The sequence below is a fragment of the Solea senegalensis genome, linkage group LG3 (genome assembly GCF_019176455.1).
Source record: "Solea senegalensis isolate Sse05_10M linkage group LG3, IFAPA_SoseM_1, whole genome shotgun sequence".
Lineage (NCBI taxonomy): Eukaryota > Metazoa > Chordata > Actinopteri > Pleuronectiformes > Soleidae > Solea > Solea senegalensis.
The window spans coordinates 20,367,110-20,392,608 of record NC_058023.1 but is presented as its reverse complement, the minus strand read 5'-3'; the positions used below and the strand labels follow the sequence as shown (position 1 = coordinate 20,392,608).

Below are 25,499 nucleotides of genomic sequence, written 5' to 3'. Positions count from 1 at the left end.
AATCTGGTGGCGTTGTGTCAGGTGAAAGCACTATATTCTGTACTCACTCACTCACACACAGACTTACTGTATGTTTAAGACTGAATGTCCTTGCAGTGACATTAACAATCTCACTAAGTGTAATGGGCACTGACATCAGCCTTTTAAGCACTAAACTAGGCTTGGGGAGGCTTTTGCTAGAAAGTCTTTATTCTAATTTGGTTTGAATGCACCAATTCACACCATAAAATAAAAATATGTGCACATACATGGTGAAGGGGTGGTGTGCCCCTGAGCAATGCAGAGGTCAAATTCACTATCACTAATTGGCACATGTGCAAAAATAACTAATTCAACATTAGTCTGTTGGAGAAAGTAAATGAAATTTTGTGTGAAGAGGGTGATGTTAGTTTCTTCCTTGCCACTTTCAACCGTCTGTCTTTCTTTACTGTAGTACTATTTTCTTCTCCTCTGAACAAGACCTCTTTGAGAAAGGTAGTCAGGCTTTTTAGGTTTTGGTCACGTTCTGCATTTCTGAGCTACAGCTGCAGCTGCTGTGTTGAGGTGACGCACTACGAGCTGCGTGACTGTGGACTCAGCAGTTCAACACGTTTCCTTAGTCTCTGACGACAAGTCATTTTATGAATATGATGCATTTCTTACATAAAGCACCTTTAATCAGTAATGTCTCCCCCATCATGCTGCAGTAATGGCCTCATCAGAAACCTCACTGTGAGATTCTGAGGTCAAACTCCACCTTCACGCTAAAACTCCACATCTCTGATGCTGAATCTTTTGCCTTTCGACCTGTTTTATGTTCACTGTTTTCAGAGTCTTATAACAAAGTGGCACTTGAACATTAATCTCCTGCTTCTGCTTTTCATTTGTTGACAACCAAGGGCACGGGAGACTGCTTCATTTTTCACAAACGCATTTCTGTATCACAGTCTGCATTTGCTCACACTCATTTTGATGTTTGATGTTATCTCACAGAAGATCTCACGCTGTCACTCTCGACCTGTCTGCGTTCTGCACTTTTTCAAAACCCCAAATGTGATAGGAGACACCTCCCACTTCCACCTTCATTTGAAATTCTCACTTCCTCCATGCCGCTTTATGTGATACACTTTAACCTACAGCGTCTCCCCCGCGTCCTCACTCTGGTGGTAGGATTTTCGGTGTGCACCGCTGGATCTCCTTGAGCTGAATTGGCCCCTCTGCACACACACACACCTCTCAGGTAAGCCTGCAGTTTCTCTTGCAGCACATGTACATCTGCAAAACCTATCAAGAACAGACATATTTAATTGATTTAAATTTAGAATGTCTGGTTATTTATGATCCAAACGGGGGAGTTTGTCCACTTTCAAATTAGTGAATTGTTTCCTATTGGAGGTTATTTCCATCCTAAAACACACACAGAGAGGAAGTGATAAGATGAGTTTATTTTCATGCATTTTGGCTCCAGATAAAATTAGAGGATTATTAAATTAGTTGCAGAGCAGCCTCAGAGGTCTTGTGATGCACATGCAGCAGAACTGTTGAAGGCTCCTGATTCTGAGTTGAGGCGCGGCTGCACCTTTCAGGAAGTTAAAATCTACAAATGGAGGTAAAGCAAAAACATTTAAAGCGTTTGACTGGCGGTGCATTTGTCAGATGATGCACAGGTTGTTTCATTTCACCGCTGCAACTGATTAAAACGTCTAAAATCTTGTGATTTGTTCAGCTTTGGTGAAGAAGGCGTTTATTGTGCAAGTTTTTGATGTTAAATGTTGAAATTTATTTAGTTTTAAGGGGCGTATGTGTGTGTGTGAGAAAACCGGTGATAACGTGAGTGTGTGAATGAGACGCAAGAAAAGGTTAGTGGTTTTGTAGCTCACTCTCAAGGATGTGGTGTAACTGCCACTTTAGGCAATTTATCAAACTTTTAAAAGGACACCTTTCGATGAATTAACGTTGCTTGTCGTGTGTCGTCTTTTTTCTGCTGACTTGAACTTGAACTCCTTCAACATGCACATTTGTATCAGTAGCACATAATTTAAGCCCACATTAAAGAGAGAGATCAGGTTAGAGTACCAGTTACAGACAGACGAGAGGAAGCAGTTGTGAAAGCTTAAACTTCCTCTTTGTTTTTTTTTTACTGTTGTGCATTTGGGCTGTGTTGTCAGCTATGTGACTGTTTATTTCCACATGAAATCAAAAGTCTTAAAATGTATACTGGGCAGACCTTTTCATTTTCAGACTCCTCATCATATTGATTGCTCTGGTTCCTCAGTTCACCATGTCCAGGAAGGTTGTGAGGACCAGCAAGTTCCGTCACGTCTTTGGTCAGGCTGTGAAAGCTGACCAATGCTACGATGACATCCGAATCTCCCAGATGACCTGGGACAGCTGCTTCTGCTCAGTCAACCCCAAGTTTGTGGCCATGATCGTGGACGCCAGTGGCGGAGGAGCCTTCATGGTTCTGCCACTGAACAAGGTGGGTGACCGGAAACCCCCTGCCTACACTGACACAAAAAAGAGAGAGACGCGTGTCTGCTGCTTGGCCCTCTGTGACCATTTTTGACCATCTTTTGATGCAGGTTGCCGTGTTGCAATTAAATTTTTTTTCTCACACCATGCCAAAACTAAAATTTGAATATTGCCAGTCACCACCACACACTGAGCCGAATAAGGAAGTTTGACGGCGACGTTGACTCTGTGTACACGTCACACGCTCTGCTGTCGAGAGGTTTTCACCATATTAGGAGTTTGTTGTCAGCTCAGTCAGGGCAGGATGTGGCCTCAACCCACTTATTCTGTGTTCTCTTATGAAGTTTTAAAAGGTGTTTTGCAACTTCTTTATGTGCCAAAAAATGTAGAAAATGACACACCTCGTGGCCTTATTCATTTTCATCATTTTCATATGTCAATTCTAAGATGTCCTTGTGATTTTGATTATTATCTGCATGTCCCAGAGAGGCCTTGAGTCATTTACTTAGAGAAACCATGCAAACTTGTTGAGAGCATTTAGCTCTCTTTTTTTAACTTTTTTAAAAGTAAAAGTCTTTTTATTCCACTTATCTGAGTCTGGGTCACATTTATATACTTATATACTTTATATACTCCTTGAAAGTGCTGTCAAAAATGTTACATGCCAAACTTACAATAATAATAACCCAGTGGAAGTATATTTTTTAGTCAGGATTGGGGGTAAAATTGTAATATTGCTATATGATATTTTAATGAGACAGATGTGATTGAAACAGAACTACAGGGCTTTTTACATCAGGAAGATGCAGCATTAAATGTCATGATGTCTTAAGCCTGGCATTGTCAGCGAGCAGAAGAACCGAAGGAGCCATGTAGATTTTGTCTTAATTTTGAACTTCACCCAGTTTCTAGACATAAGTAGTTGTAGCGACTCAGTCCTGTACTGTGGCGCTACAGGCTGCTGATTGATTGCTGGTAGGTACACGTACACTCAGGTACAAATCACGACCAGATTCTGTGATTAAACAAGCATCTGTCTATTTCCAACAAACAAATCTAAACGAAACTTAAACCCGAGGGCATGTAGAAAACTGTTTGCTCCTTTCAATCAGTAACACCTGACTAAAATGACAGGTGACCTCAAATAACCCAGCGTGACCCCGTGCCGGTGAATATAAGAAATAAAATACAACCCACTAGTGCTTGGGGCAAAATCTCACAAATAAAAATGAGAGCATGTAGCATGTTTCATCCACCTTCATCCATTCACAGTTCAGTGGTGTTTTTTATTTGCAGTTCCTTTGCTTTATCTACACTGCTGTCATTCATGATACTCTTTTTGTGTGTGATATATCTTCGTTTGGCTGGTTTTTGTGTCCAACATCTCTCCTACTATTTCTCTCTCTCTGCAGACGGGACGTATTGACATGTCTTACCCCACTGTGTGCGGCCACACAGGTCCCATCCTGGACATTGAGTTTTGTCCCCACAATGACAACATCATTGCCAGCAGCTCTGAGGACTGCAGTGTCATGGTAAACCATCCATACATCCATCCATTCATACAACCTTTAAATACACTGGAGAAATCATTGAGTACAAACCTTTATATCACAATAATTTGGCAGATCTGAATGACCAGAGTTTATTAAAACCTAACAATGTCAATAGATTACCATTATTAAAAATATGTTTTATTTCTAAAAAGTCTAAAGGAAGGACATGTATTTAATTGAACATGATATATTGCTGTTGTAATGTGATTTGTAAATGTCTAAATATTAGCGCTAAATGCTTTGTTGGTGAACAGATCTGGGAGATCCCAGACGGCGGACTGATCACCTCTCTCACAGATCCTGTCGTTAAGCTGGAAGGTCACTCCAAACGTGTTGGCATCCTGAGCTGGCACCCAACTGCCCACAATGTGCTGATGAGTGCAGGTATTCCCCACATGTCACATGTCACATGTCACATGTAACCCTCATCAACCTGTTTAATGTATCAGTGTATCCTGCGTATTAGAGAAACAAAGAGCGGGATGAGTGTACAGAAAAGCTTGCAGAAGGTTTTCAGATCCTCCACCCAACCTTTTTATTGATCACTCACCCTTTACTGGGAACGGATCACTCTCTATTTGACACTTTAACTCACAGTTAGCAGGTGGACAAATGTGCGCGTTCAAGAGACAAAGCATGTAAAAAGAACCCTCCTGACAATCTTATCATTTTAACTTAATGACATTCTTAACAACAGAAACATGCAAATGATGACACAACAAACATAAATAATCTCTGTCCTTTTAAACTACAGAATTATGGCATCACTAGCAATAATATTTTTAATTTTATAATAATATGTTAACACTGAAAATGCATTTAATTTTAATATTGTGCAATTATCTATATGTGATAAGTTATGTTATTTATATTTTTACCTATATGTCTACCTAAACCTAAGAACACTTTACAGCTATTACAGCTATCTATTAGATTGTATTGTTCTTTTCAGTGACCTGAAGTCCATTTCCTTCACCCTCGTCTCCTTTGATTCCCTGGTGATCAACTGTTGTTGTTGTTGTGTGCGCGCAGGCTGTGACAACGTGGTCATCCTGTGGAATGTGGCACGCGGGGAGGCAGTGGTGAGGATCGACAGCATTCACCATGACCTCATCTACAGCGCCTGCTGGAACAGGGACGGCTCCAAGATTCTCACCACCTGCAAGGACAAGACCATGCGGGTGCTGGACCCTCGCAAGGGCACTGTCCTCTGTGTAGGTTTCCACAACTCACTGCAACATCCATGTAGTGTCTCTATTATGTCACTAGTGTCATGTTAGGGCGTCTGAATTGATGTTTACCTGCTGTGTTGATCACGCTGAAGGCTTAACTGGTCAGAAAATCATTGAAAGTAAAGCTAAAATCTGATACTCTCTAATCTGAGCATATTAAGATACTAGATATGTTCATTAATGTGCATTGCTCTCTCTGTGTCACCTCCCCACTCTTCTCTGCCTCACACAACAACAGGAGAAGGAGAAGCCTCACGAGGGCTCCAGGCCTGTCAGGGCGGTGTTTGTGTCCAATGACAAGATCCTCAGCACGGGCTTCAGTCGCGTAAGCGAGAGGCAGGTGGCGCTGTGGGATCCGGTGAGTGTCAACAAACGTCCTGCAAGAGTTCACACAGACTTTCCACTCGTTCAGTCACTTCTGTCTCAGGCCGCTGAACTAATGTGAGACTTTTCATGTAGATGTAAAACATCCATAATCACCTGTTGTTGATTTTATTTGATCAAACATTTAGGCTGTACAACTTTAACCTCGTCCATGAGGACAGTGTAGACATATTCTGACCTGATTTGACACAGCCAGTCACCACAGTTTGATTCAAACGCTGCTAAATTCTGATTGGTGTTCAGACATGGCATCATGTTTTTAGAGCTGCCCACAATATCAACAACAAAGCCAGGAAAACACATATTAAACTTCACTTATACATGTGTTTTAATGTTATTTTGTGTCAGGTGGACCTTGTTCAGACTCTTTCGAATCTTTGAAAAAAATAGAAATGTGTTCTTACTGTACATACCATACATACTGTGTGTGTGTGTGTGTGTGTGTTCTTAAATTCAGGTTTTCCCACTTCACCAGATGACTGTAAAATCAACATTCTAATGTCAATCTTTGAATGTAGACAGACTTAATGCTGTATGACAGACATCATGTGAAAATCTGTGGTGCATTCAAGCTCCTTACTCACTGTGTTTACAACACGACTCTTTCGCAACAGCCATATTACAGCATTCAGGGTGGTATCTCACATTGAGGTCAATTAAATAAATCCTTTGCTTACCTGCAGGCTGCCCATGCATACTGTTTTTGTTGTTGTTACTATCGTCAAGTTCACAAGTTCTTTGTATCTGAATCTCTTTTAACAGAAGGACTTCAAAGAGCCGCTGACCCTGCAGGAGCTGGACACCAGTAGCGGTGTCCTTCTCCCATTTTTTGACCCAGACACTGGCGTCGTCTACCTCTGTGGCAAGGTAAACTTGAAATGATGAAATGAGTGTGTCTGCCTCACCCACATGGAAACACGCAAGCCTGATCTGTCTGTCACGTCTTCGTCACAGGGCGACAGCAGTATCCGCTACTTTGAGGTGACGGACGAAGCTCCTTATGTCCATTACCTGTCCATGTACAGCAGCAAAGAGAGCCAGAAGGGAATGGGATACATGCCCAAGAGAGGCTTGGAGGTCAACAAATGTGAAATTGCCAGGTATTGACCTTTGTGTCCTTAAAAAGCCAAGAGTAGCTTTCTGTGATAAGTATTTCTATGAGATTTAGTACAGACATTAAAGCTCCCAATCACCAAAACACCAAAAAAATGAAGAGTAAAGAGCAGAGCAGTGAATCAAAGACACTAAAAGGGTATTTTTCTGATGTCTGCTGGAAGTAAAAACAGACATGAGCTGAGCTTCTGCAGTGAGTGACGGAGACGTTGTTGTGAGGAAGGCATGTCTTCTCCTGCTGAGGCTTTGCAATAATGTCTCTCTGTCTTGCTCTGTGGTGTGTGAAACTCATTTGACAATGGTTGTTTATGTTTAAAAGTTAAGGTGTTTCTGAGATTTGATCACTTTTTGTCCACGTCCTCTTAAACTGACCTGCAGTGAACAACCTAAACCTCATCTGAACAAATATCTCCAACCTCAGATTCTACAAACTCCACGAGAGGAAATGTGAGCCCATCGTTATGACGGTGCCACGCAAGGTAACATTTTATTTTATTTATTTTAAAAAGCATCAGAGTTTGTGCAGTTTGGGCTGCTTCTAAACTCTCTCTCTCTCTCTGCCTGTGCAGTCTGATCTCTTCCAGGAGGATCTGTACCCCGACACCATCGGCCCAGAGCCTTCAGTTGAAGCTGACGACTGGTTTCAAGGAAAGAACGCCGAGCCCATTCTGATATCTTTAAAAGACGGGTTTGTCGCCACCACCAAAGCTAAGGAGTTCAAAGTTCACAAGAGCCTCCTGAAGACCACAACTGCTGCTGCTGCTGCGAGTCAACAGGACAACAGTGGGGTGAGATTTTTCAAACAATTTGTGGAAGATTTTTTAATTCCATTGTTTTTGCAAACAGTAAAATACTACTTACTCATTAATATGCCATGAATAATTATAAGGGCTGCAACTAACAATTATTTTCATAATGGATTAATCGTTTGGTCCATAAAATGTTGATCGGTGTTTCTCAAACCTGGAAAGGATGATGTTCTCAAGTGTCTTGTTTTGTCCAAAATAAATCTGAAATTATTCAGTTTTTAATGATTTCTTTGTCACATGGAGCAAAGAAACCAGAAAATATTCACATTTAAGTAGCCGAAAAATCTGAAAACTTGTTCTAATTCCTTGAAAACGCTCAAACCGTTGATACGGTTGTCAAGGTAGTTGACGAGGAATTTAGTAATCGATTAATAAGTGATTCATCAAGTAATTATTTCAGCCCTAATTGTTATTAAATACTAAACTATTAAGTTAATTTACTTAATTTAAATGTGATTGTGAAGGCACTTGTCATTACTGCTTTTGTCAACCGTATACATCACATCATGACTTTATCTCTGTCCTTTCAGGAGGTTCAGTCCTTGAGGAAGGAGGTGAAGGACCTGAAAGCAGCGATAGATGAGCTGATCAAGCGCGTGAGTGAGCTGGAGAGCAAGCATTAAGGTTCAATTATCAGGGAAAAGAATCAAGAAGCAGAGGAACAAAGAAAGTATCAAAAAAGGGGGAGAGATTAAGAGATTAAGACAACAGGTGTCGTTAAATCTTTTTTTTTTAGCTCAAATTTGTTTATTTAGTTTCATCCACTTTTTTAAAAATTCCCATTTTAATATATGCTTTTGGTTTGAAATAAAGTCTTCTGTATTTCAAAATATGTATATATATATATTTTTGACTTTCTTCCAACAAACACAAAAAATACACACAGGGACAAACACACGTGTGTGAGACCAACATTTAATCATTTGCACTCATCATCATCATCACACAGATGGAGAAATCAAACAAAAATGAACAATGACACAATGAAGGAGGTGCACACACATTTTTTCCCTGAAACCTACTGAGGTGCCTTTGGTTAAAGAGCTTTTTCTGAAAAACCACCAAGAAAGACAAACACCAGAGGACAATGGTTGATCTAAACTGTTTCAAATATGTGATTTCACTCTTTTATCATTAAATCTTGAGCATTGAGTATTGAATATTACAACATGTCCATAATCTTGGAAGTTTAATTTTTTTCTCTTGTGTGGTTCATTTGAAGACAAAGTTGATATAAAAGAAAAACAAGGAAAATGCAACAGTTGTGTCCCTCAATATCAGATTATATTGTATATTTTGAAGCACAGACCCAAATAAAACTATTAGCTTTACAAAAAAAAAGTTCTGTTTGAGGTGGTTTGATTTGCAGCCTGTGTAGAGTTTGTCTTCCATTTACAGATTATAACCCAGCACCAAAGAAGAAAAGAACATCAAAACTGAAACATCACCGGAATAAATGATTATTAAAAACGATTACCGTGTACAAACTGGAGCCAGTTATTATCAGAATTCGGTGTATTTACAGACTCATTCTGTTTAAACTTTGTTCCTTCCCAGTCTTTTACCAACTAAATCGCCCTCCCGTCCCTTCTGTCAAACTCCAGTCCTTTCATAAAGACACTACACGTAGTTCTTGTTTGGGGCGGACGCGTTGCTGTTGCTGTAGTACTTGGCGGTTCCACCTGAGCTGCCAGATTTGGGCCTGCTAAAGCAGCACAGCAGACCTCCGGCCAGAAGGAGCAAGACGCCGGCCCCCCAGCCCACGTAGATGCACGCTCCGAGCTCCCACCTCTGGCTCATGTGCAGCGGATTGTTGAACTCCTTCACGGTGTTGCTTGCAAACCAGCTGACGGGGATGATCACGAGGACACCGGCCAGCATGAGGCCCACACCAGCCACCAGGCTGATCTTGGGCTTGGTGGCTTCGTTCTCCACGCAGGTGGTGAAGTCGGCCCCGCAGAAGAGGATGAGGACACTGAGGATGCTGAGCATGCAGCTGATGATGGTCATGGCACGGGCGGCTTGCAGGTCAGAGGGCAACACCAGCACAGAGTCGTAGTTCTTGCACTGCTGCTGCCCAGTGCTCTGCACCACGCAGGTCGTCCACAGGCCCTGCTGACTGGTCTGTCCCACACACACACACACACACACACACACACACAGATTAGTTAATTACCATCCATATCCAGTGGCCAAATATAACTTTCCTTTTCCTTTTTATTTACTTTAAAAAAAGTCAGATTATAAAACAGACTGTATAATCAACTGTTTTATCAGTTCCACCATGGTCAGTGATAACTTAAAAAACATCAATGACTGACATAATACTTTACAGACACAATGGGCAACATATACTATAGCTTTTCATAGTATTTTGATTAAAAAAAAAATACTTAGGTATTTTTACATTAGTAATAAACCTTGTGCATATTGTGGAATATACTTAAGTTGCAATATGCTTTTTTGCTATAAATAAATTCAATTCATTGGAACGGGAAATTATGAAAAGCCAACAGTTATAGTCTTTATGAATCAAGTGGCTACACCTTATTATCTGTGTTTTTATGATGTATAAATGCAGAATATTTGCATGTATTTATATATATGTATATATATATACATGCATATATACAGTACATATATAAATATATAATACAACTGTGCTGTATTTAAAAAAAAGTCTCATACACTTTGAGGATACTTGTGTCACACTTTTACAATAAAACTATAAAAAAAATCTTCTATTACAGTTTTGTTTTTCAGCGATTGTCCGGGGTCGTCTTTACCTGTGCGGTCACGATGTTGGCTCCTACGAAGGAGGAGACTTTCCAGCGAGGGACAGCGCAGCAAACGATGACCCCGATCAGGCCGAGGACCCCGAGGGCCACACACACCACCTGCACTCCAACAGATCCCATCCTGAAAAAAAGATTATACAATATACAATTAGTGTTTCTTTAATTTTCCAGTACAGTTTTATCATTTTGTCCCCAGCCAATAATCTGAGGGGGTGGATTTTTATCGCCTCACCCAGAATCCAAACATATGTACTTTCTGTTGCCCTTGGTGCTTTTAAAATACCACAAATGACCGTAAATTACTGCAGGCTTTTACTTGTGAGCGTTCTCTCCTCTGCTTACAGATGACAAGTTTATGATTACATTCATTATTCTTTAATCCACACATCTGAAAACATCAGCTCCCACACCGTCACCCATTCTCTCTGAGGATACTATGACTCGAGGCTACATATTTTTAAACAAACTCTTGTCCTGACAGGCCCAGGCAAAGCCCAGGCCTCCGCAATCTCCACCCCGGACTGGCTGAACCACTCCCCCACGTCTTCTTTTATGGAGAAGCTCAGGCCTCACACATTTTGGGTCTCTTTATAAATTTCATTCAACTTTCATTCTGACAAAAAAAAATTTAATTTGGGTAAAGAAAAAATAGAAACCTGAAGAGAGAAGATCTCTTTACATGAAAAGTACAGTTTGATTAGATCACGCCAGAGAAAGTTGCATCAATTAAACACTATCAGATTAAGTATGAAACGATTGAGAAAACAAAGTGTAAATCATGAAAGAATAAATCACTTAAAAATATGAGTTTGAGGGGGATAAGGGATGTATTTAATTTCAACGTTAACAAATGAACATTTTTAATTTTGTGAATAATCTTTTTTGTATTTTTTCCATGAGACAAATCCTTGTTTCTTTGTTCATGACAACAAAGTAATCCTTTACCACCTGGAAACACCTGGTGGAACGCATGCTATTGTTTGTCCTCTTTTTTTAAAAAATGATTGTCAATCAAAAAAATGTCTCAGATCGTCCTTAAACTCTCCTTGTCTTCTACAAGTCCTACAAAACCTATGGGTTTACACAAAGAGGAGCCAATAACCAAGACACCACCAAAACAGTTTGGTCATATGTGCTGGACAAAAAACTACGTTAAACTCCAAAAACTAAACTGATGTGAGTGAGAGGATTTAAAAATCTGCTGTTTTTCTGAATATCCTGTATAGTTCTGCTATTTTATCCCCCAAATGATATGCATTGATTTTGCTAGTGCCCATGGAGACAGAGATATTCAATCCTCAAACACTCCTTTCATCCTCTGCAATTTTAAAGCTTTTGCAGAAACAATTTAGAAAATAAAGGATGCACCCTACCTTTCACTCCTCAGACGCTAATGTGAAAATCAAAGGTGGAGGATTCTTGAGGCTCTTCTCGCTGTTTGGGAGTTGTTTTGAAGATGCTGTTTTCTTTTGTACAAGACTTGTGTGTTAATATGATGGGGTATATGTAGAGGAATGTGAGGTTTAGGGTGGGGCTGAGCACTGATAGGGGAGGACAGAGGAGGGAAGGACCACACGACCAGACTGGACTTGTCTTATATGCGTGTTTCCCTCTCTTTTTCCATCTTAGTCCTCCATACATAACATGCCTCAGTAGGGAGAACTGTGTTTAGAAGAATAGAAAAGAAGTTGTGATGCTTTAAATTTAGTTTTTTTAGTTAAATCAGATTCCGTGGACATTATTGTCATTACACTGATGATTATAATTCAGGTGATGATGCAGAGTGAATCATTTTTTTGGTTGTATCCATCACAGGTTGCCAGAAAAAGAAAAATTAGTCATCTGAGTCATCTTTTCCTTCCACAGTATGTAAGTCTAAAAAAATACTACCTTTAGGCTCCTTCCTGCACATCCTAGATCCCTCCCCACACACACACACACACACACATACACCTACTACATGTGTCGAAACTGTGGTGACATAAGAAAACCCAGACTGAGTGGGTTTTTGGACTTTGCGTAAGATTACAATTGGAGTTTCATGGATCATGGGGAAGGAAATAAAATGAAGGACATCGGTGTTGTGAAAGCAGATTATGTATAAACACAGTTGGTTTGAAATACATGCACGAATGGCAAAACCTTATGTTCACTACAGCACTATTGAATCTCGTCTCATGAGTTAGATTCAAACCCCATTTCATGAAAGGTTTGGGCTGCTTTTCTCAAATGGCAACGAAAACTAAAATCTGTCATTTCTTGAGTTGCCTGTACCTTTATTTAACATATGAACTGACAAATGAATGATTTGTCACTGACAAACCTAATTGTATTTTGCAAAATAATCAATAATAAGTTTGGACACGAGGTTCCACAAGTTTAGCAGGTTAACTTGTAACAGGTGAGGGTATGAAACTTGGAGTGAGTTGTGGCTCACATTTTGTGCCACATTGTTAAAAAAATGACAATAAGTTCAGAAACAATGTTTCTCAGGCCTAGATTGGAAATAATTTAGGTATGTCACCTTTTACAATTTATAATATCATGATTTAGATTTCGGGAGTTAGTGAGACAAGGGTGAAAACATCAAACCCTTATGTTGTTTTATATGATAAACCTTGCTACCTTGGAGTATAGTTAAACTGAGTATTTTATTTATTTATTTAACCTTTATTTAACCAGGTGAGTCAAGTGAGAACCAATGCTCATTTGCAATGATGGCCTGGCCAAGAGGCAGATACAAGAAAGTAACAACATGGAAGAAAAACAAACACCAGCTCATACTCTTTGTCATTTAACACAGTCTTTCGCTGCAACGAGAAATGTGTCATGAAAACTGTGTTACGCAAAAAGGAAGCCCAGACACAGAAATGTTCCTGAGTTCTCTGGATCCAAACTCACCTGTGATGGACTGGCAAATGTGTCAAAGATGAAGAAGACAGACAGACAGACATATATATGTGTTTGCATCATATTTAGATTAGATTTACCAGATTAGTTTAAAAGTGACTTGAGCTGCACATTCACCGTTTTCTCTTGTAAGAAGTCACAGTAACAAGTATTGAAGTTGTTGGTTTTTAACTTTGCAATTTCAGTTGTCAACACGAGAGGGCGAACTTTGAGCTCCGGTTTAAATCTGCCTCGGGGACGTCGTCGTGAACGGGTCGGTAGGCGGTGTCTGAGAGTGACTGGGGTTTGTCCAATCGGACGCGAGAGTTGTGTTTCTAAATTCACCGATGGACCAATCGCGTTTCAAGAAACATACGTGCAACTCGGTTTGATTCGGCCTCCTGTGTTAGCGCTGTTTGGTAGACAGCCTGGTTGTAAACGGCCCTCCCTCGAAGTTCTTGGGTGAAGGAAGGAAGAGGGAAGGGACGCGGAGTCCGGACACACCACTGGAATAGGGGCCAGGATTGAGTTTACGGGTTAAACATTCACACATTATTCATTCCAGGAGGGCCGGTGTTGAGGGAAAGATAAGGTACGTGGTATTTGATCTAGCAGTGAGTTGTTTAAATAGCTAACGTTAGTTGACCGTCCGCGGTTCAATCTGGCTAGCAGTTAGCCAGCTAGCTGGGTTAGCGCAAGTCTGTATGAGCTCATTGATTGTTCCATTCCGCCACTGTTGCTCGGTTAGCTCTATGTTAACCACTCGTTAGCTAAGCGATCAGTGTTTACGTGTTTATTGGACGTTCCTGTTAAAAATGTCCGTCTCATTTTCCTTTCTGTTTTAGAAACCGAGGGTGCAGCGCGGAAATTCAAGGTTCCTCCTACTCGAGAACGACAGAAAATAAAGAAAATGGCGGAGCCAGACAAATTAAACATCGACTCTATAATTCAACGTCTCCTGGAAGGTGAGGAAGACCAAATTCTCTTTGCAGCACTGTAGTTCACTTAGATTATGATTTCTTGGCGGTTGTAGCGACATTTGTCGTTTATTTGTCAGGTAAGTTGAGACAAGTCATAGGCAGTCATTTTACGATGTTGTCAGACTCAATGGTTGGATTTGGATGAATGCGAGATAAAACCATATATTTCCTTTTTGTCAAGCCAATATCTTTTTATGAGCGACTCGTTTTTTTATTCTTCCACTTCTGTTTTTCAGTTGCATATCAATGCACATAATGTGTTACTGTAATTCAGAGGGAAGTGGGCGGTGTTTCGTCACTGGTCCATTTTATGCAAATTAAACTTGGTCATACACACCTGTCTTCATGGTCTTTAATTTCTGCCTTCACTTGTTGCATTTATCATGCAATGCTACATGAGAACTTACTTGAGAAAATTGAGGAGTTGAGTGGTCATTTGCAACTCATTAGTAAGGTAATTTAACTCATAGATAATGTTCATTTGACTTACTGGAGAAGTAGTCCTTGCGCTATTGTGTTTTTTTCTCCATGTATTATATATTGCTCCCTCAAGAGGCCTTCTTCGTTTGTGCTTGCTGTCTTGTAGTTGTATTGTAAAACATTCTGTTACAATTTACAACCACAATTTTTCTCAGTGTCACCTGTGAAAAAGGCACACCCCGGTGAAATGGCTGTTCAGTTTGACATGCTTAAATTGCTTCATTTTTGGTGTTATAGTACAGTTCATTTTCATGTACATTAGAATTATTTTGGGTGAAATGATGTGAGATATTCTTTGTGTTAGTTAAAGGTTATTGGTAAAGTGGGTTGGCCCCAAGTCTAACACAAACATTCCCTTAGTTTTAACTGTCATAATGCTAACTGTATACATTGTTTGAAGACACATTTGTTATGGTTGGGGCTATATGTCTAGGGGAAAACACTTACTGTTCACGGCTGTTCTATCTTCATATACACATGATGATTGTGTAACAGCAGCCCCGAGGACATTAAACAAAAACATAAATCTCTTCAGACTCAATGGTACAGTTCATCTAAAGAGCACTAGAAATGGTTGTGAACTCTGTTTGCCCTTGCAAGGCAGGCTCAAATGTTGTGTATGCTTTACATGTACACTATCATGGCGAACTGCTGTATGGAAACATTGCACAACTGATTAACAGAAGTAACATCATGTTTGTTGTTGGGGGTCAAAACTGCATGTTTAGTCCCTCTGACCTTCGCCCTCTGTTTGTTTACTTTCTTAAATATAGACCCTGTACATTAGGCCTAAGCTGAGCTGGTGGAGGTGACTGATTATTCACAAATATGCATGTGCAGTCGTAGTGCAGTGTAGTTTTGACTGTGGACCACGCTGGAGTGTTTTGTACATGGATTTTATGCTTGGGCTGTGATAAGATGTCTGCCAAACACAGAAGACAAACAAGCCAGATAGCCGCTGTATTTATATCCTCTTATGCAACTCACTTGACCTTTTTGGCACATGTAGTTTCATTGCTTAGAATAACCACACAGTCTCCAGGTATTATTGGTGTTATTTTGATCTACTAAAACTACATGCAATTTTAGATACGCATGCCCACTACAGATGCTATGTCAAAAGGTTGATAAATTATATCGCACAAGCTTAGTGTCTGATGTGGATACCAAGGTAACCCCCTGCTTAATGACTGTGTTTCGAGACCAAACCAATTAAACGCGTTTGGATAATGGATGGTTACAATTGGATTACTGGCAATTTGGAGTGAACTCTGGGAGAGAGTGTTGTTAATAGCATGTCTGGAAAGTGTGACATCACATAAGCCAAAGCAGAGCATCCAGCACGGAGGCGGAAGTACTGAACCAAACCAACTGTAGCACTCCTGACACAGCAACAGCTTTTCTGTTTCTTTGTTCGCCACCCCCTGATCAGTGCAATGGAAAGCCTTTTGTATGTACCCCTCACGATAAGCCCACTGTTGCCCACTGGCTATGTGGCTAACTTTGGAGTAAGCTCTGTTAGGGCTTAGCTTTCTGTAATCCAGGTTCAAAGTGACATGCAGCACTGCAGTGTTCAATCCCACTTTTCTCCTTTTAGTGCCTTGGTTTCAGTTGCTACTCCAGAATATGCTGGCTTGTACATCTCTTTGTTAACTTCTGCTCTCACTCTCCTCCAGGTGCTTTTCAAGCATTATTAAGATAGTTATGCATTTGCCAGATTGTCATCAAAACAACATAGGTGCTGGATGGTAATGATAACAACTATAAAAGTAGCAAAGGCACTTTGCAGGGTATCCATTGCTTTAGATGCACAAAGTAAATTAAATAGAATTTCCACATGTTTATTACTTGGTGAAACACATGACCTTTACTTTCTGGACTGTATCTATACAAAAATGCGAGTAGCAAGTGTTTCTCTCTTTTCTTAACAAAGTGTGTCAGAAGTTTACCCAAAGCAAGTTGTGTTCTTTTCATTCCAAATGGCATCACAATATATTTAAACACACTTTTTAATAATGATGTCAGTAATTGTAATTAAGTAATGATACACATTATTAATTTGATGTTTGTGTTCTCATAGCCTGTTTTGGTATATCAAGCTGGGTGGGTTGTATTGAAACGTCTGTAGCAATTAAAAGACGGAGCATGTTGATTCATTCTGAATAAAATCTACTTTTATTTTTGTTAATCTGGTTATTTTTATGAATGTACAACCATTTTGCAAACTGTTCAAAAATCTATCCATGTAGATCCTGCTTGTATTGTCCATTGTAATTATTGACGCACATCACTTAATTCTTTTTTTAAAGGCTAAAGCATTCATCTGTTAACCGGTTAAACGTGTGATGCCTATTAAATGCATTCCAGGAACATTAAATAGTGCTTAGTATCCATGCAGCTTAAGAACAAGTTATTTAGACAGTTGGAGGTGGTTCTGTTACTACTATACATGCATTACCTGTTCAGTAGCCAGTGAACTACTCATTTGTCATTTATGTGGGTTTTGGTTGGAGGTGGCTTGGTATCATGTGGCACATGTGGGAATGGAGGCGTGAGCGATTCTGTCACTGAAGCAAACAATCCAGATTCCAAACTTGCTGAGGTGCAGACTTGCCACAGTGTACACACAATTAGTACCATAGCATCACATCCTGGCACAAAGGTTAGAATGTGAATATGTAACTATTTTCGATCTGAATTATGAGCAGAAGTACTTTTTTTTTGCTCTGGGAATTTCTCTTTCATTTACCTTGTATCTGTACCTTTTAAGACAAATCATCTGTTCATAAAATGTGTTGGGGTTTCTTGTAAAAGATGGAAACAGTTTGGTTTTGACTTTATTTGGCATGTCTGGCGAAAGTAAAGAGAACATGAGTAGAGACCTGACAGACCTGTTGAATTCTTGAGATTGTATCAGTGGAAGTTGAGGATGATGGGGACAGAGCATTTTCTTCATTCAAGATTCAAGATGTTTATTGTCATATGTTCAGTTAAGACAGACTGTTGCACTGCACAATGAAATTCTTAATTTGCAGCTTTATAATATAAAATGGGGAAGTGGGTTTCACATCTTTCAACAAACTTGGGTTTGAATTACAACTGAAGCACAAATACTCTTGAAGCTGCTATAGTCAAACTTGTTTCCACTAATCATGATTTATCAGGTGATGCATCTCTGTGCCCAATACAAACTGTTAAAAGTGAATCTTGTGTTCATAGTTTATGATTTTCAAAATTACAACCTTCAGCATTACCTCTGAGTCATGTGCTTTGGTCACCTGCTGTCATGGAACAATGATGGCCAGCATTTGGCTGGTGGGAGGTGTTGACTTCCCAATCTGGTGGTCAAACCCAGCATCAGATTTCACTGCTATGCTTTGTCAAGTTTTCTCACAGCTTTGTGTAGAGGTATGTCTCTGTGGTGATATTAATGTCCCCAGTGAAACATCTTGTCTAATTTATCTCCTTTTATTTCAGTCAAGGGCTCGCGGCCAGGAAAAAATGTCCAGCTGACAGAGGGCGAGATCCGTGGCCTTTGCCTCAAGTCCCGTGAAATTTTCCTGAGTCAGCCAATCCTCCTTGAACTAGAGGCTCCCCTCAAAATCTGTGGTGAGTTTTTAATGCATGGAAGTGGGCAGTGAGTTCCACTAAAGCATAGATGCAAAGTGCAAAATATGATTTGTGACAGAATGATTATTATGTGAGGCTTTGTGGGTGATTTACCAGACATTTTTCTCATTTGTAATTTGTCACCTCAACTCTGCATACAAACCAAAGACTGTATTCCCAGCATCAGTGAAAGTATGGTGTTTGAATTGCACTTCTCTGCTGCCCCCTGCAGGTGATGTCCATGGTCAGTACTATGATCTGCTCCGACTGTTTGAATACGGAGGCTTCCCCCCAGAAAGCAACTACCTGTTTCTGGGTGATTATGTAGACAGAGGGAAGCAGTCACTGGAGACTATATGCCTGCTTCTAGCTTACAAGATTAAATACCCTGAGAACTTTTTCCTGCTGCGCGGGAACCATGAATGCGCCTCTATTAATCGAATCTACGGCTTCTATGATGAGTGTAAGTGCACAGAACCTTTTAACAGGAAGAAATGTAATCTGGGCTGTCAAGTCTTACTAAACTGTAATTTCTATATATACTTTGTATAATCCCAGTTGCTCATATTTCGTAATAATTCCCTGTTTGTGTATATATATGTATATATGTGTGTGTATATGTATATAAATATATATATATGTGTGTGTGTGTGTGTGTATATATATACTGTGTATATATATATATATATACATACATATGTATGTATGTGTATATATATATATATATATATATATATATATATATATATATGTGTGTATATATATATATATATATATATATATATACATACATACATATGTATGTATGTATGTATGTATGTATGTATGTATGTATGTATGTATATATATATATACATATGTATGTATATAAAAATAAATAAATAAATGTCTTAAGTGTAATTGTAGTTCTCCTCTTATGCTCAAAGGTAAACGACGGTATAACATTAAGCTGTGGAAGACCTTCACAGATTGTTTCAACTGTTTACCTGTGGCTGCGATTGTAGATGAAAAAATCTTCTGCTGTCATGGAGGTAGGTTTTGTTTGCATAAGCTGTGACAAAGCTCATTTTAGATGATGGGAACCACACTAAGTGTTTTTCCTCTTTCTTCTAGGCCTTTCTCCTGATCTTCAGTCGATGGAACAGATCCGCAGAGTAATGCGACCCACAGACGTGCCTGACCAAGGTCTGCTGTGTGACCTGCTGTGGGCCGACCCAGACAAAGATGTGCTGGGCTGGGGGGAAAATGACCGTGGTGTCTCCTTCACATTCGGGGCAGATGTGGTGGCTAAATTTTTGCACAAACACGACATGGACCTTATATGCAGGGCACATCAGGTAATGAAGATAAATGTCCTCAAGAAATCTCTAAACTCAGTTGTTACTGATTCAGTTGACATTGGAAGAACCAGAAATATACATTTTCTTTGTTTTCAGTGAAAATGATCAAGTTTTTAAATTAGAAATTGACTGTTCTGTTCAATTTTAATGCTAGCAATTTTTACAGTGACAGTGGTATTTAAAATAATCTTAATCTGTGTTGCTTCTCACAACCACTTGGTTCAAACAGTAAACCTTGTTTGCCTCTGTATTGTTGTGCAGCACTGACTTTGTTATCTTTGTCCTAAGGTGGTAGAAGACGGTTATGAGTTTTTTGCAAAGAGGCAGCTCGTCACCTTATTCTCAGCTCCTAACTACTGTGGCGAGTTTGACAATGCTGGTGCCATGATGAGTGTGGATGAGACACTCATGTGCTCTTTCCAGGTGTGTTTGTGTGTACTTATAAGGTTTGGGACATGAGTCACTGTATTTTGTGAAACTATGCAGCCCTAGTTCAACTGCAATTCAAATGACTTGTTTTATCCACAAACCAAAATGCTTCACTTTTAAGGATTTCTTTGATATATGGAGCAAAGAAACCAGAAAAGATTCACTTTTAAAAATCAGAGAGCTTGTTTTAATTATGTTGAAATATTCCAACTGATTAATTGATCATCAAAATAGTTGGTGATTCATTTAGTAATTGAGTCATAATCATTAATCTATTAATTGTTGCAGCCCAAAACTGATTTTCTTCTGATGGTTAGATATGCTTTTAAAAGGAGCTCATAATTATTTTTAATTCATCTAGTTTTACCTTTTTGTTTTTCAACATGTCAACCGGAAGTACTGTTAAATCTCTACTTTGACTCATCATAAGTTTGTATAAACTACAGCTTTTTTGTCTCTCTTTCTCTCTCAGATCCTGAAGCCAGCCGATAAGAAATTGTATCCTTATGGTGGAGGGGGAGGAATGGGATCTGGGAGGCCGGTTACCCCACCGCGAAATTCAGCCAAGGCCGCCAAGGCAAAGAAATAACACCCACTTGGTTCTCCTTCAATAACCCCCTTTCAGCCTAGTGCACCTTTTATTCCCCTCTACCTCCCAAACTTGTTTATTCCTCATCACAGAATAGCAACAAAGCAAACAAGTGTCCAGGGTTCAATTATGTTTTGATTTTTTTTCTCTCAAAAACTATTTTTAACCGTTTGGCTGCTTGCGTGTAGTTTTGTGTGAGAATGTGTATAAAAGTGTGAATGATCCAGAAGGAATTTCTATATTCTGTATGTACCGTCTCTTTTTTTTTTTGTTGGTCTTCCTTCTGTGGGCTACCTTCTGTTCTGTTTACCTGTCATCTAGTAGAGATGGGTTCTTGCCTATTTGTGTTGTAAATTCAAACCTGGGTACTGGGGAGGAGGGGAAGAGAAAATAGAGGAGCCTTGGCTGTTTATGTTAAGGCCCTGCACTGTTTAATGCTAAACACAAGCTTTTGAACATCCTGTTTCAGAGGTCTGTGTGTATGTCTGTGTGATGGGTGGGTGGGAGGGGAGGGTTGGGAGGGTGTGAGTTGCACGGTCAAACAGTAACGGCACATACGACACACTGGGTGCACGGGAGGATACATGTGTGGGTCCTCAAAGATGATTGGATTCACAAATGAAACGTGCTATTCTTTTTTTTCTTTTGAAAACCAATAATTTGAGACATGGATGTGAAATAGTACCTTTTTTGTAGATACATGAAACCACCATGATTTAATTTTTTTTGTTTTTAGTTCATGAAAGTCGAGATGAATAAAAAAATAACCATTTATTTGAATCATTCTCATCACTTTGTGTTTTGCCATTGCTATAAAGCTGGAAAGTGTAATTTTGTCCCAGTTCACTTACTGTCAATACAGAAGGACATTTCACACATTGCTTCATTCATTGTGATCTAGCCAAAGATTATGCTCATTGGAAACTCATTGACTTGCATAAAAAATGGCCCAAAGCTCGTTTCAGAATCACAAATGTATTTTTTTTAATTTTGTTTTAATTAATGGAGAGGGAGGGAGTGGAGCTGTCACTGAGTTTCTGCTCATTACCTGACAAATGTTTCAGCAGATCTGACAGCTCACTCTACTCCAATAGTCTAATCCATCATCCTCATGTGCAGTTAATGTGCCCTTGAGTAGATGCCACAAGTTATCTGGCATTTAATCTTCTCTGAACATAAACACACTGCCGTGTACTCAAAATGCCTACTGAGAAGCTGTTAATGTCAAATTTCTCCATTTATTTTCATGTGGAAATATTAGATGGTTTAAACGGCATATGTGATGGTGAATAATTGCAGTGACATAAATTCTTTTCTCGGGTCATTTGAATCTGTGGTGATGAAAAAGAAAATGGGCTAATTCAAGCATGAAGTTGCATGGTAGTTAAAATTAGGAACAACTAACTAAAACTAAAGACTGCAGTGCACCCAGCGCTTTTAGCACAAATCCTTGTTTTACTAAAAAACTAATTATGCATACCAAATTTGGTTAGAAACTCTAACTTGGAATACTTGAATATGAAGTTTATTTTGTGGCAGATTGGTGGTTCCCACATGAGCAGCAGGTCAATCATTTTAAAGTTGCTTTAGGATTGTTGTAATAAAATAAATGCTATGTCAATTTGTCAAAAACTTGGACATGCCGAGTTGCTGGAAGTCTTGCACTTTTCTTACGTCAGCATAGATTTAAATATTTGACATTGACAAAGTGGATTCAGAGTCATGCATATATTTTTGTCTCAAACCATTTTATTTTTAAATCGTCCTTTGTATCACTTCATGGCTCAATAGCCATGTTGCATCCTCTTTACTGCGTATCAAGTTCAGCTGGCGTATACAGGGTGTTCCAGTGAAAACAGTCCATAGGTCAGTATAGGCTGTTGCAACTGGTGTAAAAAAAGTCCTAACAGTGTTTCAGGGCCTTCTCACTGCCCTTTTCTAAAAACCCCCAAACACACTATTCCCTGTTTTATTACATAACCTGCATGTCTGCTTTTATTTGAATCCTGTGTGTCCTCAGCCTTCAGCCCCTCTGTCCAACTACGACCACATGTCGTTACAGCTCTGCTGCAAAGCCAGCAAATGTGTTGCTCAGGTTGTGCACAAGAGCTCACACTAAAGCAGAGAGGCATCATCTCCCTCCCATTTCCTCTGTCGAGAGGTTTTCAACTTGGTACCTCAGAAAATAAATAACTTTTTATGATGTAATCAAACGTGAGGAATCCTGTTATGTGTTGTAACAAATTTGCATACACTACAGCTCATTTCTGCGGCAGGTATTGTGTCGGCTATTATAGTTCTTGTGTTTAATTCACATCCAGTAAGATCAACTCAGGAAGTGACTTACATTGAAATACAGTTAAGTGGTATGACTCATACAGTATATTGTGAAGCTTATAAACAGGTTATATACAGCTTGTGGAATTTAAAATGACTAAGATGTGAATGAGTCGAGCCCAATGTTGGAATGCTGTTTAGTTTACAGCGGAATACTCTGCAGGGGAGTGATCTGTTGCTTTGTTTGATTTAGAAATGGTGCAGACCCAATTTTTCTCTGGCTAAAACCTGATGTAGATGAGGAAATGTACAGATATGTATGGCATTTAAGTTAATAAGTAGGATAAATAAATCTTAATGTAGGGCTTGAGCATTTACGATGTGGAAACGACCTCCACTGGGATGGATCGCACTCTCTTCAAACCGACTAAGTAACTCATGCAAGAATTAATATAGACTTATAAAGCTTGTATATCTATGTCATTTTGAATTAATGGTCCACTAAAGGCCGCTTTCATTCCCGTTTCCTTCGCTGTAAAAAATATTTCTGCTTAATCATTTGTAACTACCAATAATCATTTTGTTCACATTTGTACTGACAAACTTCACGTTAGACAGTGTGCGCTTACCCATGTAAGATTTTCTTTGATTAATCAGGGATGTTTTGCACCATGCACTGTTGCTGGGTAAATAATATGACACTATTTGATTATTATGATTGCTAACATAGAGGAAACAACAGAAATTGACAATTTTCTATTTGTTTTCAAACCGATCACAAAAATGTCTCTGTAACAAGGTAGAAATAAAAGAGGATTTGTACATTTTGTCTCGCTGCGTTCTCTTTTGTCATGTGACGGCAGTGTGGGAAAACACTACATCCCAACATTCCACTGTAACTAGAAAAAAGGAGGGAAGGCCATCATCTGCTGCACAGGACTATCAGTGACTGGGAGTGAAGTAATTTGATCCGTTTTATTACCTCAGGGTGGGAGTTCTTCTCCTCTTATGTCTGACAAACATTGCACCATGATACAGTCAGACAGCTCACAGACAAGCCAACATATTCTGTCTAACGTGAATGATCATCCTTTTTGCTTCTCTGTAATGGATTTCTGTCACTTGTTTGAATAAAAACTTGTAAACCATTCCCAGAGACTGATTTAATCACAAGGCTTATTTAATAATATGAATAATTTGACGTTTTCATTCATTTATCAAAGTTTTATCTCAATCTGGTTTACTGATTAAAAAATAAATAAAATCAGATGTTAGGCAGTAAATATGATTCTGAATGTTAGATTTGTTGTGTCACAAATTTGCTGTTTTACACTACAGTTTGACATCTTTAAGATGCCTTCTCACAAAGAAAAATATAAATCACACTGTGAGGAACTCACAGGCAATAAACCAGACCAATTAACTGGACATCGGTCAGTTCCACTTTTATGTGTTCATGCAATAAAGTGAAAATCATACCATGTAGCTACAAATTGGACTTGTCATTCCAACTTGGAGTATCTGCAACATTTACACCATATGACTGAGAGCTGGCTGCTGCGGTGTCTGCTGATTTATGACGACGCACCCTGACATCCTCCACTGTGAAGTCACTCACCCTTGGCTCATAAATAATCCTACTGTCTCATGAATCAGACTCGTACAAGAGTCTGCACCAGACGGCAACATCAAGTCCTATGCTCCCAAAAACACTAAACAACAAGAGAGGAAAAAGGTTTGAGGCTCTGAGGAGTAACTTCATTAAACCAGGCCAAATACCACAGTCATGCCATTGTGGTGATATAGAGAGATGGGTGTTTTCCACTTGTAAGCCCTTGGAGATTGCAGTTGCTGGGAACATGAATGACACCCTGTAAAATATGCAGTAGCACTACTCTGGCTTGTTTACCAGCTGAAACTTGTCCACAGAATGGGAGGGGGTGGGGCGAGTGTGGGTGGGTGAGGGTGAGGGTGCAGGGAGCTCCTTAATTTCCGAGGCATTTCCACATTCCAAATGACTTGTTGGGCAATATCCAAACGCTGATCCTCTCTTTTCCTATGCAGCTACAGGTCTATTTCCTCTGTTTGTGGTCATATTGTGTTGTATGTGTAGTACATGTATCATATCATGGTAATGCAAACACCTGACTCTTATGTAATGAATTGTACATATTTATTTATTTATTTTGCACCTGATAGGAAGCAATCAAAGATGGAAGGATCCAGAGCTTTGACCACAACTGACTCAAGCTCAATATCTTGTTCAAACAAAGGTAGGTGTGTCCTATCTGTGTTTCAAACAACATGAGATTTGATGTTGCCTTTTCAGCCAGCGATCCAAATGTAAACAGTATCTCTACCAAAAATCAATACAGCAATTTATTACTTCATTGTCAGCCTTACTTATAATGCAATCTCAATGCTTAACCCCAGAATTATCGAAGAAAGGGCACTAAACAACAATGTCGAAACACTTAACAACAATGTCACTAACTGAATTTACTATACTAATAATAATAATACACATAATACCTATGCTACTTATGCTATGGTTAAAACCAAT

At 39.4% G+C, this 25,499-nt stretch overlaps 3 protein-coding genes and 1 long non-coding RNA gene across 4 annotated transcripts; 2 read left to right on the top strand and 2 right to left on the bottom strand.

Annotated features, from left to right (window-relative positions):
* The first annotated feature begins 1,101 nt into the window (after positions 1-1,101).
* Positions 1,102-8,377, top strand: coro1a (coronin, actin binding protein, 1A). Its single transcript, XM_044021142.1, has 11 exons — positions 1,102-1,219; positions 2,255-2,458; positions 3,864-3,986; positions 4,262-4,391; positions 5,040-5,221; positions 5,478-5,597; positions 6,386-6,490; positions 6,578-6,723; positions 7,158-7,215; positions 7,306-7,524; positions 8,076-8,377. The coding sequence occupies exons 2-11, from the start codon at positions 2,261-2,263 to the stop codon at positions 8,166-8,168; spliced, it is 1,374 nt and encodes a 457-aa protein (XP_043877077.1). The 5' UTR covers positions 1,102-1,219; positions 2,255-2,260; the 3' UTR covers positions 8,169-8,377.
* On the bottom strand, positions 1,406-2,270 carry LOC122766368. The gene is made up of 2 exons (XR_006360064.1): positions 2,207-2,270; positions 1,406-1,576 (listed from the first exon to the last, which is right to left on the bottom strand). It is a non-coding gene; the product is annotated as an uncharacterized LOC122766368 (long non-coding RNA).
* Positions 8,378-8,880: 503 nt separating the features above from the next.
* On the bottom strand, positions 8,881-11,852 carry cldni (claudin i). Its single transcript, XM_044021144.1, has 3 exons — positions 11,717-11,852; positions 10,332-10,464; positions 8,881-9,669 (listed from the first exon to the last, which is right to left on the bottom strand). Exons 2-3 carry the CDS (start codon positions 10,461-10,463, stop codon positions 9,166-9,168), a joined length of 636 nt encoding a protein of 211 aa, XP_043877079.1. The 5' UTR covers position 10,464; positions 11,717-11,852; the 3' UTR covers positions 8,881-9,165.
* A 1,811-nt stretch (positions 11,853-13,663) lies between these two features.
* On the top strand, positions 13,664-20,885 carry ppp1caa (protein phosphatase 1, catalytic subunit, alpha isozyme a). The gene is made up of 8 exons (XM_044021911.1): positions 13,664-13,824; positions 14,078-14,197; positions 18,170-18,301; positions 18,534-18,764; positions 19,228-19,332; positions 19,415-19,638; positions 19,930-20,064; positions 20,543-20,885. Exons 2-8 carry the CDS (start codon positions 14,143-14,145, stop codon positions 20,657-20,659), a joined length of 999 nt encoding a protein of 332 aa, XP_043877846.1. The 5' UTR covers positions 13,664-13,824; positions 14,078-14,142; the 3' UTR covers positions 20,660-20,885.
* Positions 20,886-25,499: the final 4,614 nt, after the last annotated feature.